The sequence below is a fragment of the Amblyomma mixtum genome, chromosome 6 (genome assembly GCF_055824585.1).
Source record: "Amblyomma mixtum isolate Tamu chromosome 6, ASM5582458v1, whole genome shotgun sequence".
Taxonomy (NCBI): Eukaryota; Metazoa; Arthropoda; class Arachnida; order Ixodida; family Ixodidae; genus Amblyomma; species Amblyomma mixtum.
In genome coordinates, this window is record NC_143017.1 from 110,073,237 (window position 1) to 110,092,160 (window position 18,924).

The 18,924-nt window shown below is 49.4% G+C and overlaps 1 protein-coding gene across 2 annotated transcripts in view; it reads left to right on the top strand.

Annotated features, from left to right (window-relative positions):
* Window positions 1-18,924, top strand: part of LOC149340019 (uncharacterized) — a 92,006-nt gene that overhangs the window by 54,886 nt on the left and 18,196 nt on the right. Inside the window, exon 2 of one of the 2 annotated variants that reach the window (XM_089548761.1) lies at window positions 17,640-17,675. The exons of the other annotated variant lie outside the window; for it this stretch is intronic. Coding sequence (XP_089404887.1) covers window positions 17,640-17,675 — 36 coding nt within the window. The remainder of the gene's footprint in view (window positions 1-17,639; window positions 17,676-18,924) is intronic. 2 annotated transcript variants of the gene reach the window in all.

Consider the following 18,924-nt stretch of genomic DNA (forward strand, 5'->3'; position numbering starts at 1 on the left):
CAAAGCTGGGGTAAAGCTCTAAGGCGCTCGCACAGGCCTACGCGGCGGGATCGAGTCTCCCCTCGCGGCGCCCACGGCTGCTTCGAGGCCCCGCCGATTCTCGCGCCTCGGCCGCCGGGCAATCAAGCTTAACGGCGCGCGTCGGCGGATATGCGCGCTGCTCGACCACCGCGGCCCAATCTCGGAGACCGGTCGGCTTCGGCCGGCAGAACAGCGTCCCCGAGATACGCGCTCCCTCGACGGAGGGCCGGTCGCCTTTAATGGCCCCGCGCGTGAATTGCGGCGACGACGAGAGGGGGGGGGGAGGAATGTTGTTCTTCGTCCAACGCGGGGAGCTGGGCGGGGTACATGGCTTCCGCTATCCGGGAAACGCTGCAGGCGGTTCGTTACGGGCGCTGGAAGGACAGATTGGTTAGCGGAGAGCCCATACAACAGTTCATAAAAATAGCGGAGAAGCTCCTATCCAGGAAAAAAAGAAAGAAACAACAAACGAAAAACCTTGCCGAGTATGCTCTCGTACCTTGTACCAAATGCTTCATGATCGCAAAATCCCCGGTTGATGACACCTGCGCCCCGTGCCTGACATGGCATTCCGCAAAGGTATGTTTTAAAGGGAGGGGGGTTGTGGGAGGGGAACGCAGTGCACGATCGAAGCAGAGCACTTCCGAACGAAAGTTGTCAGGAGGCAACTGAAGAGATGGGGGGAGGGTGAGCACCGTACGTGTAAAGCCTGTTTCACATGGAAGCGAATATGCTAGCGAAATCTGTCGCCGCGACGGAAAAACCTGTTTTGAGTCGTCGCTGCGACGAGCGGCTAGGTTTCAACAAGTTGGAAATTTTCGCAGCGACGCGCCGCTCAATCGCTCAGTCGCTTGCATGTGAACCGGCCTTGACGCGAGAGGGGCAGGTGTGGGGCCGGACGCCTTGCACCATCACTAAGTCAGAGACGCGTTTTATTCGGTCACGAAATTCATCGTGTCGCAGTCGTCAGCACTTCGTTACCCATTGCGCGTCACAAATCCGTGTACTGATCTCGTTGAAATGCGGTGGTTTTTAGTAGATGGCAGAACCTTCGGCGCCAGCACTAAATGCACACCGAGGACAACTCGAATTATTTTTTGTTCTTAGCAAAAGCCGTTTATATGGCTTTTTCTGGTTGACGTTGATGCTTCTCCGGCAGTAAAAGAAGCATTTATTGAACAGAAAATGGGATTTAAAACTTTTCCCGTAACTCGATTCCTATTCGCGACGTCAAAACCGACACTGTGATCACCGTTTCAAAGCGAATGAAGTGTATCTTGTCGTCAGGAATCCGTGCGCTAATGACTGCCTTGACATGATAGTAGTTTGCTAGCGAAATCGGCGATGGTGGCGACTTCTGTATCACGTGCTTTATCTTTTCTATAGCTTATGAAAGCTCCTTTTTCACTGCAAGCATCCCTCTTGTCATTAGAACGCGATAGTCCATCGGTACAGGCCAACTTAAGTTTGTCGTCAGTGACCGTTTAATGACCCCAGCGACGAGCCCATTCAAGCTATCTCATGCGCAGCAGTTTCGGCAGCGGCCTTTTGTTGTACGTTGCACAACAGCGAGAGATATGTGCAGTTGCATATCGCATGTTGTCCCCAGAGTTCATGTCTACCATAACTTGAGCTGGGGCCGTTATATGTTACAGTATGTATACTCTTTGGATTTCCAAAACAAGATTTCAAGATTTCCTGCATGCGGTGACAAAAAGTGAACTATGGAGCAACACAGATGATTTCCCGCATTCGCCTGTGTTCCCTGCTATTCCCGCCTACTCTGCAGCAGTCTCATCCATAACGTCACAGAATCAGTGCATGCGGCGTCGCAATACAGAACTACCAGTCAGTGCAGAGCAGCGCGTGTTGATGCTGCATTTTGTCAGCTTTATCATATGAGTGAGGTCAAATTCCCGTTTCTTCACCGCGACATTTAGACGCAACTATAAATAAGGATAAAGGAAAAAGAATACGGTCACTGAGCAAGTCAAGAAATTTTTGACTTGGTCAGTGACCGTATTCTTTTTCCTTTAACTCAATGCCTGACCAGATGTATTTTCGTCGAACTATGATTATGTTATAGATAAGGATACTGAATGGAACTTGAGTACTGGTGATGTTTAGACGTCGCAAAGCTTCAACAGTCGCATCGGAAAGGGCAGGCATTCGGTGGCCGTTTTAGAGCTATACTTTGACATTTCGAAACAGGTGATCGTTTGCAGCCGTATACCGCGTCCAGACTTTCAAGTGTACCCTTGTATCTTCGTTTGCGATCCTATGCACAATGCATCTGGCGCGGCTTTTCACGTCTATGAATTATACTAAGCCCTATGGAGGCTCGCTAACTCCTTCAGTACAAAGCGCCTGTAAACCGCTCTTAGCAGTGTACCTGATAATATTGAAGCCTGCAGTTGTATTTTGTAACACATCTTTTCCCGAAGCATTCTTTTACCCTCCGTGACGTTATTTATTGGCCCTCCGGGGTGGCCCAGTGGGCATGCGTTCGGCGGCTGCAAACTAGTTTGGTTTTTTGGTTTGGTTTTTTGGGGTTTAACGTCCCAAAGCGACTCAGGCTATGAGGGACGCCGTAGTGAAGGGCTTCGGAAATTTCGACCACCTGGGGTTCTTTAACGTGCACTGACATCGCACAGCACACGGGCCTCTAGAATTTCGCCTCCATCGAAATTCGGCCGCCGCGGCCGGGATCGAACCCGCGTCTTTTGGGCCAGTAGCCGAGCACCCTAAATACTGAGCCACCACGGCGAGGCGCTGCAAACCAGTGGCGAAAGAGAGAATACGGAAATAACTGTCTCCAAATACTGTTGTTGCAAGATCATTATCTGTGCTACAAGCACTGGGAAATAGTATACACCTATTACTCGGACGGGCAGCTTCAGGTTCATGATGACATAACCGCTGAGAACGTCATGCCGGCTGCAGGCCCCGGTGTGTCGCGGAAGCCATCCACTGCGCGACGCCATAGTGCTAACGAAGAAAAAATATATATATAGGAGGGACCATAGTTTAAACAGCCGCTCTGGACATTACTTATTCCTGCTCATTGAATGCGCGCCCCTCCTGATGCGCTATTATGTGACGATTACGAGACCTCTGGAGCTTCATACCCTCGCCGTATAAGTAAGGTCGTTCTTCTCCAGCTCGGCCGCGGCGAGAATCGACTCGGGCAGCGCCCAGTCAGGCCCCGGTCTCCGTGATGAGAGGAGGGCGCCCCTGCCATTCGCCGTCTGCGCAGCCCAGACGCGTTAAGCGAGTCTTTTCTCTCCTTGGCGCCGAGCCAGAGGGCAGAACGACGTCTCGCGCGTAGGAGAGCGGTGGTGGAAAATCGAAGTGCGCGGGCCGCGATCGATGGGGGCAGCGCAGCGGCGAACACGACACGGCGCCGCGGCGGGAAGAGATAAGCGCCTTCAAGAGCTAGCTGCCCGTCGATCCCTGGGAGAGCTTCGATCCGCGACGAAGCCAAGACGGCCGCCGCCGGACTCACGGTTGCGCGAAGCAAGTGCCTTGCGACTGCAGGATTTTCGCATCGCCTCTTTTTATTTGCAGCGCCGCACCACAGAGGTCGTGGAAAACGATCTAAGAACGGAGAGCTGCGGCAGTTAAAGGGCAACTGCAGCACTTTTTTTGAGAATTTCGCGATATTCAAGGATTCAAATCTATATAGGCTGTAGGTAAAGCATGCCAAGAGTTTTGGACTAACATTTAAAATGGTGACGTAATCGACGATTGAATTTTGCGCTTCTCCTCAGTGCACGGACGGAGTGCAGGGAAACTCAGCGTGACGTCATGGAAGGTATAGTTTCAAATTACCGGTGTCGTCAGCCACACCCTGCCCTGACTCTCTCGACGCTGCCAAAGAACTCTGGACAGGGTTTGCCTTCGGTGGCGTTGGTTTTTTTCCATCGAAGTAGGCGCTTGTGCGTTGGAAATGTACCGACAGCTTCGATGACGTCATCACGCCCCCCCCCCCCCCCCCCCCCCTTTTCTCCACTTGGCGTTGTGCGCTGCGGAGAGGCTTGAAGGGCGTCCAGATTTTAATCAGCTATTGCTCCACTATTTCAAGTGCTAGCCCAAAAAGGCTCCGCATGCTTTATCAGCAAGTTTCACACATTTGAACCTCTTAAGCTCGTTGATTTCTAAAACAGACTCCTGCAGTGGGCAGCGGAAGTCAGAAGGACAAGACAACCAAAGCAGCCTGCAGACAAGCAGCCTATATGCGCTGCACTCAAGCATCTACTGTTTTAGGCAAGACCACTGCACCACTGGCGGCCAACAGCTCTCGTTCTGTCACCAACGCAGTATGGACTCTCATGAAAGCGCACTGCAGAAGAAAGCACCGATCGGTCTCTATTCGAACTTTCCCTGGAGCATAGAGCTATATGTAAGCCCCGTACGTTAAGGACGGGGTAGCCACAGTGCCTTGTTTGAATGTTCGCTGCCCCCTGGGATGTTAAACTTGAAAACGTAGCAGCGACGGGTGTGCGACGAATGCGGGGAAGGTTATGTGATAGCATAATGCATGTCCTCCAGAGATGACGGATTTTCAGGAAGCGTCTTTGCACCTTCCGACTCGTTTTTTTGTTAGCACGGTATTCGTGCCACCTAGAGCAGGCCCATGCATTCCGGATTTCTCATTGTTTATAGTGGTGGCCCCGTAACGCACAGGTGTATGCAGGTGCATGAACCTGAGATTCTGATTGAAAGTGTGGATATCAATGGGATTTTTTTTTTTTTTCAAGGAGCACAGGTGGTTTGGAGCAACGTGGAGTTTGCACGATAGGGTTTAAAAAAAAAATCGTTCCTTTCTTTCCGAGAATGATTAAGCGCTATTCTGCATAAGCTGAGCTCCCGTCTTGCCTCCAACGCGTTTGTTTTAAAAGAGCGCGCTCTCGAACACGATACACGAAGCCTCCGTAAAACTGAGGAATCTTGGTGCTGACATGCATTCATCGCAGTCCGCTCTTTCGCCGGACACCATCGTTTCTCACCGAGCTCCTTTTAGTTAGTGACCTGTTGACTTTAACACGGCTACAAGATTCTGGCAGGCAACCAACGGTCCCCATCACATACGACCTACGGTGCACATACATGCGCAGTCTGTCACAGCAAAGAACAGGGCTTCTGTAGGTGTCGGATACACTGCCTCAACAACGCGTAGCTCCACAACGACACACTTTCAGCGCATTTTCTCTGCGCGTACGGTTTCTTCGATTATCATTTTACATGTTACAGTTCCGTGCGAACGCAGAACGTGTTGACATCGTTCCACTCACTCTCTCTCTCTCGCACCCTCCCTCCCCCCCACTCACGCCCCCCGCCCCCACACAATACACACATACAATATTTGAAAGCTTTCGACAGGGGCTGCTTACATGCGTTGGCACATAGGACCGTCGCGTTCTGAGGAGAGAATTTCTATAGACGCAGCACATCCAGGTTTGAGTACACTATGACACCACTGTTGTCGCATTTTTACAGCTCACTTCGGTGCCGAATTAAACAATAAGTGGGCTCATTTACTACTAATCAAGGTGCCGTTGCAGTCGGCGCTGTTGAGCCAGCGAGTGCGTGGTGCACGTGTCTTCGCGCTGGCCACCGGGGGGGCGCGGCCGACGGCACGCGAGCGCGCGATCGACCGGGGGCTCGCGTGATCAAACAGTCGGCGGCCTCTTCCGCGCGAGCGAGCCCCGGAAAAAACTGGCGTGACGCCTACGGGCATTCACTTAACGTGGACATTACGATGCCGCTGGGCGCGTGCCACGGGCGCCTCTCAGAGCACGCCGGCGCTAACGACGCGTCGACGCGAGCGTCGTCTTCGCGGGATGCCCTACGGGTCACGTGAGACCTGGCGCGCCGTTCCATTTTGCGGGCGCGCTTCAGAAGGCTGCGCCACAGCGGCCTGAACGACTTTTCAGAGCGACAGCTGCACACGGGCGTTTCTCCGTGGTAAACTGCGCCACCGACGTGCCGCGACGATGCAGTGTATAGCCATCACTGTCGTTTCGTCGATCAGTACGTGGGCGCAAAAATTAGGGGGTCTTGGGCGCCAACGAAAACAGCTGCGGCCACTGCTGAAACGTAAACGAGTGCGTAACTGAAGCACTTGGCGTTCTGGCATCCTCTACTGCGTCTCTCGCAGGAAGTCCGGCGTCGCTTTTCTCATGTACGCGTCACGGATCATTTGCCCCTTGATCCAGCGAAGGCACTTTGTGTTGTTTGTCATAATACACTGAGTACCGCGGACAGTTAGGGCGCGTAGCTTGGAGGAAATCGGGTGTCGAAGATCCTCTTGACGGCATACGGGGTGCATTTACGACCTGTGGCAGAAAACAGCGTACAGGGAGCTTTTCCATTCGGAGATTATTATTCAGGCGCCGAGCATATATGCTTGCTCTCGTCGACCAGGAGACGCCGACAATACAGCACTTCAATAGATATCTGAGGGGTATATAAACACGGGGCGGGCGCCACAAACATTCCGATGTTGCATTTGCCCGTACTGTAAGCACCTGGAACTGAGGGTATCCATTCCTAAATGTTCATGCTCATTGCGGGGATGAGACGGGCAGCGGGATGTGCGAGCTCTGATCAGCCTATACTGTATACCACTGATGAAGCGACGCTAATGTATGGGAAGTTAAAGCTCGGGCTGTTTTTCTCAAAGGTTTGAGACATTTGAAGACGAGCGCCTCGTTTGGTTACAACTCTTGCATAGTATACACGCATCATTGCATTCTGAGCATTGGTAATTTTTCAGTCCTAAATCGAAGTAGTTTGAGGGCAGAAGAGAGCAAGGCATAGCGCCTCCGGTTGTCAAAAAGTGACGTCATAGAAGCTAGCCTATTCATTTGTGAGCCATCGGTGCATGGAGTCAAACTCTGCGGTGCGCCTGTGGCGAGGGGGCTCGTGAAATGGCAGACGGTCACTCCATGAGTTGAACTGAGGCGGACGATCGAGGATTGCAGACTGGTCTCGGCCAGTAAATCTATAGCAGCCGGCAGAAGTAAATTCTTGTCTGCTTCGCAACTGAAACGATTCCGGTGCGAATAAACAGTAATGGACAACGTAACTCGGTGCTTCTAGCTCGTAGTCTCTCGACATAAGTGCTACGATCGTTGAACCACTGCCATGAACTATTCCACCCACTGAGAGAGAAGGATGCGTTAAGAGCGGTTCCTTTCTTGATGGGACATGCGCTCGAGTCGTTAATACCTCCCATGCATGATCTACCTAAATGCGCTTATGTGGACCTTGGTTAAAGCTTTTATCAAGGACGGTATTTCAACGCGGTTATTTTACTGACTCAAGACAGAGGAGCGTGGCAGCATGTCGTGCGGCGCCAACTATATATAGCTATATGTAGTGAAGAGCAGCAGATTTGGACTAGTGCGAGGGGCCAATTTATGGGTCAATTTTGGAGGAGGCGGTTGAGGGGGTGCGTTCCCATCTGGGCCATGTATTTCTTCGATTTATTTGACCAAAAAATGTGCTTCGGCATGGTTTTTGTTATGTAAAATTTCTCGCCTGGGAGTTGTTGCTGCCCCTACATAAATCCACTCCTGCCTAGTGTCGTAATTACGTGCATGTCGGAGGTGCTTGTGAGGTCTGTATCTGCGGACGCAAGGTACTTGGACACTTATACCCGTGCCACACGGCCAGATTTAATGCCATTAAGTGCTTACTGCGTTAAGTTTTAATGGCATTCGTGCGGTGCCACATGCATAAATTTAATGGCATTAGCCTTACTGTCATTCGCGACCTACTGAGTTCACCACAACTCATTCGCCCGTGCAATGCGTACTCTCGCTGCCATTCCACACGCAGAAAAGCATGAGTAACAGCCTCCTAACCAGTAGCAAATGGTTAATTCGTAACTTTGTCAGATGAAGCTCTATAAATGCCAAGTTTTCGATGCGAAGAGCGCCATTTTAACCAACCTTTTTGACAGGTAATCTCGGCTTGTGTGTCGACATGCGAATTTATGGCTACTTTTTCGACTTCTAAAGCAAGAACAGCCGTCTAGAAAATCATTTTTACATTACATTTGAACAACATTCCCCATATATCGTGCTCATTAGCACTTTTTACATTCAGATGAAACTTTTCACTGCCTTGCAAGCGTTGTCGTCATCCTCACTTTCGATAACGGCATTAAATGTGGACGTGTAGCACCAACTCCGAAAATAATGGCATTAACAAACTTAAGGCCTTAAGCATTTACTGCCATTTCTTGTGCGCGTGTGGCACGGGTCCCGTCTAATACGGGACATTTGTGTGAGGAAGCTAACAAAACTGTTACTTTTCTTAAATTTTTTTTGAAAGAGTATATACACATCCTACAAAGTCTTTAGTCGAGATTTGGTGTTTCTTTTTTTCGTAGTGTCCATCAGGAGCTTGCGCACCACACGGAAGAACCGGTTTCCTCTCTCTTTTACTAAGGTCGAAATTTATACAACCGGCATTGCAAGAGCCATAAAACGGCTGCAAGAAAGGTAGCACCCCGAGTTAAAATAAGTTTATGGAGCCAGTTCAGTACCGTAGTGCACACAAAACGTCCGTCCATCAAGCCGCATAACACGACAAACTCTAGACACCGCAGGAAAATGAAGGCGCGTGCTCAGCACCCCGTTTTTCAAGAACTCAAGCCGCAGTTCTCGGGTGTCCTATACCGATATGCTAACCACATGGAAGTAGCCGTGTGGCGGAATTCGACACCAGCATGGACTGATTATAATCGTCCCCTTTCCCGAAGATGGCGCCGCAGCATCTCTCCTATGGATCTCTCAGCACCCCTCAATAACAACGCAGTCTTTAGGCGAGCGCGTCTTACAGCGGAATGCACTTTCGTCTCGTGCGTGTCTCAGATGATACATGCGAAAATGAAAGCAAGCTAAAGTGCACGGCAACCGAGACGAAACGGTCCAGACTTTGCCCGCCATTATTATTATTTTTATTTTCTCGCGAGTTCAAAATGATTTGGTGTGTTCAAGGCCAAGAGCAAAATTGTCTGACACACCTGAAAATCGGCAAAGGAAGAACCTCAAACCGATCTGGTGTCCACACCATTTCTATATATATATGGACGCGAAAACATACGCGCTGTACGATGTCGCCCCAGGTGGTAGAAAGCAATCCTCCACCCCTTCCACTACGGCGTCCGTCGTAGCCCACGTGCAGCTCTGCGATGTCAAACCCCACATACCATGCAATACCTAACATACCCACAGACGTGCACAGAGCTGTGTGTGTGTGTGTGTGTGTGGGGGGGGTCTTTCGTAATGGGCATGGGGAAGGGGGCGCAAATTTTGTCCCATATTCTTCCTGCTACCTAGAAGACATGAACAGGAGTTACCGTGAACTTAGCCCCCGTCCATGCCCCTCTTATTTGGAGACCTGTGCACGCCCATGAACATGCCCTAGCGTTCGCCTACTCCGCGCTTTGAGAGAAAGTGGAGAACGGGAAGAGCGGACAGGTGTCCCGGCGCCCTGGGAAAGTGCTTAAGCGTCCACTTCCGGCGGGATGTGCACTTTGAGCACGACGAATGCCTCGCAGTCGCCTCTGCTCCTGCGGGCGTTTGGCGGGGCCTCGAATTAGGCGCATACGCGTGTCGTCGGCCGGGCCAAGGCGTCAGGTCCGGCGGTTGCGGCGGCCGCCTCCATTGACGGAGTGGCGCGTAATCCGAGGTGGTCCCGAGGAAGCGCGCGGCTAATTGGGCGCACGGGTTGCGTTGTTGCGGCGGTGCGCGCCCGTCTCGCGCCGCCGCCGTGCATCGGCGAGAGCGGCTCGCGGAAACCGGCCGCGGCGACCTGGGTGGTCCGCCGTCCCGACGTCGCGTCCCGGCCGTAAAAAGAGACAGCTATTTATCGTGCGCCGCCGCCGCCGCTGCTCGGTTGTAATGCGCCGCGGCCTCCGGAATTGGAACGAGATTTCCGCCGCGGGAGGCGCGCGGGGACATCGCTCAGACTGCCGCGACGGCGCAGCAGTCCGGCCGCGGCCGCGTGCGCGAACTCCCCGCGCGCACCAACAAAGGTGCGGGACGAACCGCCGACCGGAACGGACGTCGTTCCGCGAACAGCGCGGTGGACCGAGGCTCGGACTCCGCTGAACGTCACCGCTGGGATAGGGTGCCTCGACGTTAGACCCACGACAACGACGCCCTTTTGTTTGCGGGCTCAGTTGTGTTTTCGGTGTCGCAGTATTCTTCCCGAATGGCGCATTTTCGGTTGTCTGGACCTTGACGCCGTCCAATACTGTAGTCAGGCATAGAGATCTTATTTGCCGTGGAAATTCAGAACATTCGTGTCTGTATATACCAGATGTCTATGCGATACTTGTGAAACAAAATGGCGTCTCCCGACGACCCAACAGTGATTGCCACCGACCTGAACAGAAGCGCTGGCATGGATTCGCCCCATATACCGCGGGCGCCCGCTGCATTCCCATTCCGTATACGTTTGCTTCGCACGCACCGAACCCTCTTTCGCCCGTACATATGTCGCCCGATACATTGCATCCGCTCGGCTTTATGAGGTCGTAAAGCTCAAGTAGCCCCCCGGGTAGATCCGCGGGGCGACCAATTCTCGAGAAGTACGCGCTAGCCAAAGCCCTCTTTTTTTCCCATCTGTGAGTGTCTCTCAGGCTTTTCTTCTGGCTTTTATGAGTACATAGTTCAAGTTCTTTTCGTTCATTTAAGCTTGTCCCTCGCTGCATAATCGCGATTTCACTCTTTTACTGTTTCTCGCTGCTGCAGGTCACTGTATAGAATCGACGCTTTCTATTTGTGCAGTGAGCGAACTTTTGATGATTCGCATGTCTTTCTCACTCACCTTATCTGTAGCTCTTTCGATAGCTCGCGGTTCATGGCAGGGAACTGAGCCAAGTTTTGTGGCCTTCGAGGCCTGCCGACAAGGCTACGTCAACGAATCCTCGAAAGGGCTTTAGCCTGGGTGGTCAAAAGAACGAGGAGGCTCTGTAGGACATGTTATGGGCTCTTCGTGAAGACTTCAAGAGCGCTGCTCAGATTAATGGCTACTCACTCTCAGGCCATGTGAATGTCGCTGGCCATTTGAGCACGACGCACTGGTACGAAAAGTTAATTGAGCTATACATCCGACGTACGAGCTAAAGAGCCCCACAGGACGAGCATGCCGATGTCATAAGAAGAAAAATAATGACCTCGTGGCCTCGGTGTTAGACGACAATAACAAAAACGCATTGGAGAGGACAGTCTCATGAATGACCTGTTTGCCTGCACAAAACAGAGTTCGGGCTGATCAGACCACTTTCACCGGGTTTAATGTTCGTTGACGCGCATTTCCCCACCTCAGAAATGCGCCTTCACTGAGGGCGCGTCGATTTCTGGCGCTCTCGGCGACGTCACTCACGACTTCGATTGAGAAACGCCGTTAGATAAAGTAGATAGAAGCAGTTTCTCCTACTGAACTTCGTCATTGCGACTTAGATAAGGGCATGGGTTAACTAGCTGGCCATGGTAATATAAAAAAAATGACCTGCGAGCACAGATGTCGTCACGTGTGGGGTCGAGGGTGTGTGAGGGGAGGGGAAAGTTGCTTCATATTCAGGATTTATTTATTCGCTTGTTTAACAGCATGAAACGTTAGAACATTAATGTTGTTTACTGCGTGCTGCTGTGATTGATTAGGTGTGGGTGTGGCTCTTGGCTCTTGTTGCCAGCTGTTCCTAATGAACTTATATTTACGCATACACACTACAACCATGAGGAAGTTTTCTAAGGCGTGCCACCGAGTGTCGCCACTCCAGCGCTTTTGGATCAGAGCTCTTAAGACATTATGACATGTTGGTCAAGTAGCTCTCGAAGAGAATGTGCGCGTCTCCGCAGATTTCACGTGCTTGAACCTTTCAGGTGTATGCATCGTATGCTGGCGCGAGTAGGAGAGAAAAACCAGCGTGAACACTTGCCGGCTTCGTGGAAATGTGCAGTGGATTAGAGCAATTTTAGATCTTGAAAATGGGCCAAACTGGCTTGCTTTGAATGTTGGCCGCGATGCATAGATACTCGCCCTGTGGCTCTAACATGTAGCAAAAAAGTGCGATTAACGCGCACAGTTAAAAAGACCACACGAGATGATTTACACCTTCTGTTATAATGCGTCCGCATCGTTGATGAATTCAATGCAACTTTCGGCCCACCCACGGCGCACAATACTCCCTATTTGTACTGAACGTTTGTACTAATTAGCCAAAGAAAGTATGTGTACCGAGGTAGCACAATATGTCATAATAAAGTTATTTATTTGTAATTAGTGCTGAAATAATGGCGTGTGCTTGTGACAATTTTAAGATAATGTTAAAATTTAGCACATTGTGCATTTGTCCTCTTCAGAACGTTCATACAATGGGTCAGATAGATCCATAGGTACTTAAGTTAGGAAAAAGAATATTGTCAAAATAATGTAACGGCATATAACGCATTTGTTATGTTCTAAACAAAGATGTAATGCTGTAGATAGAATTTTAAATTAAGATTAGAAACCAGCTTAGATACAATATGCAAATGTGACACGTATTATCTGTATTTATCATTGAGAATTAATGCTTAACGTTCAATAAGTGACGAATTATAACGGAAGTCGGGACAAAAGTTTTCATTAATATTTCAGTACGTTTCAGTGATGTTTACACAAGAGTAACTTATAACATTAGGAAAACGTTACTACAGTGTTAAATATATACTCCTCACCAACAGAAGTTTAATTTAGGCATCTGTTCCAAGCACTGTTCCAGAGCTCTATTTACAGTTTGTACAGTAATGATAAGCTTGAACCAACAAAACTTAGCAACGAAATCTCTGGGATCGTGCCAGCCGTACATTACATACATCAGGCACGTATCCAAGGGTGTGTGTGTGTGTGGGGGGGGGGGGGGGGGGGAGGTGCCAAGGGGGCCTCCACCAAAATCAACCTCACTCGCGCCCCTTCCATCTCCTCAATTCGCTTGGCAGTGCGTTTGAAGGGCAACCCCCCTTATCCCCCCCCCCTTCACCCGGGCCCTTCCCCCTTGAAATAAGAGTTAACGTTGCGCCCCTCTCGAAATGAAAAAAAAAAATACTACCCGCTACAGTCCTGACATGCATACAGCCGAAATCCTCTTAAAAAGCTTTGCTTATCAACAATTCACCCACCACAAACATTTCCGGCGACGCTGTTCATGGATGTAAGCATGAGCCCAGAGCGTCAATACACCAGTACATCAGGTGAGTGCATGGATGCTGCGTACCTTGTAATTGCGCTGTGTTGACACATTTGTAGTAGCTTGCTTCGTGCACAGCTGATGGAAGCTTCTAGTGCACGTGCGCACTCTATCAACTTATCGGTCTGGTCCTGCAACATTGTTAATTTGACATTAAGTTCAATTTCCTAGTGGATATTTCAATACTCTTAAAAAACATGTGTAATGTTTCAGAAACGCTCGAAGGAAATAACACTAAGAACATTATATTGGCGTTCTGTCCAAAAAAAGAAGTAACTTTATCATAACGTCTTAGCGCTACCTGCATGTATGAAATTTACGTATTTGACGTCTCCACATTTACGTACATCAAAAACGGTTGATTTTTATTAGACAATCCGGTGTATATAAGCGATGCTGGCAGGCATTCCGTTCGCATCCCGTCATTTCTGTGGATACCTTGATTTTTCTGCAAACGAATTGAAACAGGTCCGACATTTGCTACAGCGATAAATGGGTTACAGGGGACCTTCTTCGACCGGAAGCCTCAGACCTCAGACATACACAAGATATGTGGACTGTGGTTTTGCGTCAATGCGCCACCTGTGGTGGTCAGTGGGCCCGCTCGTGGAAGCAACGTCTGAAGGGCCATAAAAGGGGCGTTCAAAGAAAAGAAGTCACAAGAAGAAATGCAGAAAGTTGGGCGAGTTGGTAATACATGTTGAACTTAGAAAAGCGAAACACAAAGACAGGGACAACAAGAAGAAGAAGCACGCAGGACAAACGCTTGTCAAAAGCGTTTGTCCTGCGTGCTTCTTCTTCTTCTTGTCCCTGCCCTTGTATTGCGCTTTTCTAAGTTCAACACAAGAAGAAGAGGTGCTGGAACCTTTATGTGAAAAGAGACAAGACATTCGCGAACGCGCGATCTGCTGTTCAGGTTGAAAAGAGGAAGCGATGCTCGAAGAGGTAGAAGTGAAAGTCTGGGAAGCAGCGCTGTCCAGTTCGGACCCGGAAAACCAGCTTTGGCTGGTGAACCGGGCAAGAGTGGCGGCAAGAACCAATGGGCGCCTGGATTGAGTGCCCACCCACCCAACCAACCCCAGACTTATTTTGATCAACAAACGTTTTCAACAACAACAGCAACAAGCGGGCAATGAGCACACACATAGGAAGAACTGAAAACTGGAAGCGGCGTCCGAAAAGCGACAAGGCAGAATAGGTAGCCATCGCTGTTTCTTCTTCGTGTGATGGTATACCGCGGAAACTCTGGCATTTCTTCTCTGAGCTCTGTATTCGTCTCGCAGGAAAAAATTCAGGGGGGCACTTTGTTGACCTAAAGTGCGGTGAGGCGAAAGCGTTTAGTGCGGTGTTGCTGCTTGTGTCACTGATGTGTGGTTAAGATGTTAATTAAGTACACAATTGTTTGTGAATCTTAAATGCTGGAGACAGTGGAGGGCGTTTGAGAGGCATCCGTATGATTCGACGCCTTTCTGCAAACACTCTCCAGACCCATAGACAAGAACTACATAAGCTTTGGCAGGAAGTAACTAAGCCATTAGAACGCTCGGCTGCGGAACGGAAGGATGGTGGTTCGAATCCCACCGTGCACAAAGATTTTTTTCTGGTCTGACTAGAAAAAGCGTGACACCTCTGCTGACAACCTTCTGTCGACAACGATGAGGGATTAAAGGCTTTCGCCTTAACAGCACGGGAACTTAGGCTTTGTCTCAGGGTTTGCTTTACAGGACGTGACAGATTTACCGTTGCGATGCTCCGTTGCGACAACGGAGTGCTAAACTGGAGTGCTTTTCAGGCAAAAAGAAAGATATATCCATGGAGAAATTATAAGCGCTTCTCTGTGTATTGAAACATGTGAGACTAAATAAATAATAAATAAACAAAATATTGGAAAATAAACCGAATATAGTGAGTGATTTTCGCATGAAATAATATTTAAACTGGTTCTGCCGGATGACGTGAGATTTATTTGAGTGACATGAAGACGCTTGTCGGATTAAGTTCCGGTAATGACAGGAGACATGAATACTTGTCGAATGCAGTGCATATGTAGTTGCCTTTCCCGCCACATTTTTGAGAAGCCATGCAGGGAATGAATTGTGACGTTGCGCACACGATCCTCGACATCGTCAATGCTACGGGCTGCGCGACTAGGTATCGTTTTTGACGTTCCAGTAACTTTGTTGACCAACACAGTTCCCACTTCGAGTTATTGATCAATTCGCTCTCGTCCTACCATAAGCTTGCCGTCCTGGTTAGCTCAATTGGTAGAGCGACTGCTCCGGTGTAGCGGTGGTCCTGGGTTCGAACCCCGGACCAGGACGAATTTTTCTTTAACTATGAAGTTTCTGAGAAAGCTGTATAGCTTTCCTTTGTAGCCGTATGGCTGCGCTCGGGTGGATGCCAATGAGTAATTACTCCCTTATTCCAATAACTTTGTCCTAAGTTTTCTAAGCTGCTTTGACAGTTACGCCTTCAGTCATGTAAAGGCGCTGCTGGCCCAAAACGCAGACCGCCTCGGGGACCGCCGCAACGCCTAAACTTACAGACTATAACAGAAGCTGATTTGAAAGTGAGTTGGCGACGGTCTCGGTCTCGTATACAGTTGAGTGAAGCACCGTGAGCACATGCGAACAAACAGCGGAACAGCCAACAGGTCGGGCGCTGTTCGACTGTTGTTCACTTGAAAGAATGACACTTCGCAGAGAAAAACTGGAACCTGCGTTGGTTCTTCCATCGCGCCTGTCCTGTACGACATGTAACTTGCAGCTGTCGACTAGCGTATTGCAGAGCAACTACTGAGAACACATGATCCTTCTATATTTCCCATGTGTGGACGATTTCCTAATTGCACTGGACAGCACCCTTACAAATTTTTTTTAAACTATCTATAAACCTGACATAGAGTTTTGTATATAAATTCTGTGAACTTTCTATTGACAAACTATAGATTTGTGTGCATATACATTTAGTAGACTTTTGTCTATAGACAGTCTATAGGCATGAGAAGACAAAGGGAATTATCTCTAGGGAACCACACTGTTTATAAAAAGTTTAAAGAAAGTCTATAGACCACTGTTATAATGGCAGAGTCCGTCGACGGAGTCATTTCTGAGGCTCTCACGCTCTTGAGTTATAATCCGTAGGACTGAACTTCAGGTGGGAACCGCCGGAAGACAGCACGATGCAAAAAATTCAGCGCCTGTCTTGTTATTGTTCTCTGTTTGTCCTCGTCTATTTGCGCTGCCTCACTCAATCTTGTACTACCAAGTTCGACCCAAAATTCTAATTCACCCTATTATCTCTTCTCTCCCGCGCTAGCCTTGTTTTCCGCCGATTCATTCTGCGATAACTTTGCTACTCGACCATCGGTCGTAACTGCCTGTGACGTCATGACCCGTCGTTAGCAAGTAATAATTGCCGCCAGCTCTGGGATAAATTGGCTACCAGTGACACTATAAGGGAAACAATGGACTGGGAAGAGATGTACCGGGTATACACTAGCTAAAAGTAACCAAGACTTTAAAGAAGACGGAGTGCCCTAGCCGAGTGAAATTAACTGAGTGTGGTTGAGAGTCGCGTGTGTATAGTTTGCAGCATTTTTCTCGTTCTACAAACCTAATTTAGCAAAGACTATCTAGCTAACTTTTTAAATGTTGGCTTCAGGAACAGTATCTCAATTGAGAAGCTGTAGACTATCTTGAAAAACAGCTGGCTGAAATGTTAGTACCAAGGTACCATTTTACGCATCTTCATTTACCGCCTTTAATATAAAGCTAGCGAAATATGAAAACTGACCCGTGACAGCTGCCGGCCAGTGTCTCTCGCCCCAGCTAATGCACACGCAAGGCCCCGTCGAGGACAGCGATCTGGAGGAAAGTGTATTTTCTTCTGCAAGACGCGGTTTGGGCTGGTGAAATAGTGCCGCTGTGACGTAATTTTTGTTGCCTTTCTTTTAGGTCGATAAGAACGCTGAGTAAATGAAACCTTGGTGCAAACACTTCAGCCGGCTGTTCTCATTGTGATTTACAACTTCAGCGTGGGCCTTTTAAGCCTTACAGCAATATGTAAACAGTTAGCTAATTAGCCGTGACTAATTAATTGCACTTGCTGAATCAAAAAAAAAAATTATTTCTGACTTGGCCGTTCCTGCGACATTCAACAGCACTCAGTTGGTTTCACTCGCCAAGGGCGCTCCGTCTTATTTGAAACCTTGGTTATTTTTAGCTGGAACGATCGGTGAAGTCGCAGTGTATAGTGAGCGGCACGTGCTGTCAGTGGCAGTCAGGTGGAGAGGAGGAAATGTGCATGCGTCGCGCGGATTGCCTGAGCGCTTGTGCTGAGACGTGCCAATATTCCTCTGTTCTAGTGGTCCGCACAGAGGCCTCCACGTCGAACCAGAAAGGTATGAGAACTGCAATTGGCAAACGCGCTTATACGGGGTTCCGAGCTCGGCTGTGCTGCGCAGCTTTCCGCGCTCGAAACTGTCGCCCTGGAAAACTATTATTGCGAGGGCATCGCAGGGTAGGGACTATCGTATCCGCCGGCCATTGTAATGACAGTTCGACAACCCCGTTCCCTCTGTCACGTGAGTGGAGCATAATTTCACAAGGCAGCCCTTGCAAAGCCCGCTCTTAGCCATAGCATGCGACGATCGGTGTACAAAATGAACAAAATTTAGCATCAGCTACTCACATTCTGAAATTCTCCGTCTTCTCACATGAAGTAGACATTATTTTCTTGTGAAATCTCAAAATCTGGTGCGACGGGGCATGTGTTTCAGATTTGTGCGTGCACCTTTACGTACTCCCTGGTTTGAACAACAAGAAGGAAAGCGAAGTTCAACTTCGCCTATATGTATACGCACAAAGAAACTCGCAACGTGGCTATCATTTCAAAACGCGAAGTTCTGGTCTGCATGGCAGTTCGCTGCGTTCGCTCTGCACGAGGTATAACCTCGTGCACGTGTCCAGCACACGCGCGAGAAGCTGGTCAAGCATGTGGCGCAGTCGTCGCGTTCGAAACGAAGCTCCAACAGTTCAGCGGCCTCCCTCGTCGATTATTTCGACATCGCAACTTGCGGTCCTCGTTAGTATGTTGTCCCCTCAAAACAGTTCCTGGCATCTGAGCGCAAAGTTCTGTATACCCGGCTGCATGATAGGGACAGGGGGCGACGACCTGCATCATGGTCGAGAAGTGAGTCTTCACAGCCACGGCTTGTCTTGAATAAGGCATGCATATACATTCGCGAAGCACCTTCTGCCTAATCGATCTGTTTCCTCACAGGCTTGGCCAAATGTGCAAAGTGGCGATAAATTCTTGCCGAATTCTTTTTCGCTGTTCACACCGATCTGTGGTCTCGCGGCTTGCTCTGCAAGTCTTCGTGTTCGTGCATGAGTAGTGTGCTGACTTTGCAGCGACAGATATTAGATACCTTTAGCACAGCGGATATCTCGTATACACGTATACCGAATTACCGGTCGCCTGTGGTGATTATGCCACTGCGTTGTGTTACATTTATGTTGCGCTATGTCCCGCCTATGTTGTGTTCATGTCGCGTTTATTCCGCTGCACTCTCATTCGCGCTACGGGTGAGCTATATATAGACGCATACAACAACTTCACTTTTCAGCAGAAATCCGCTCGATCGCATT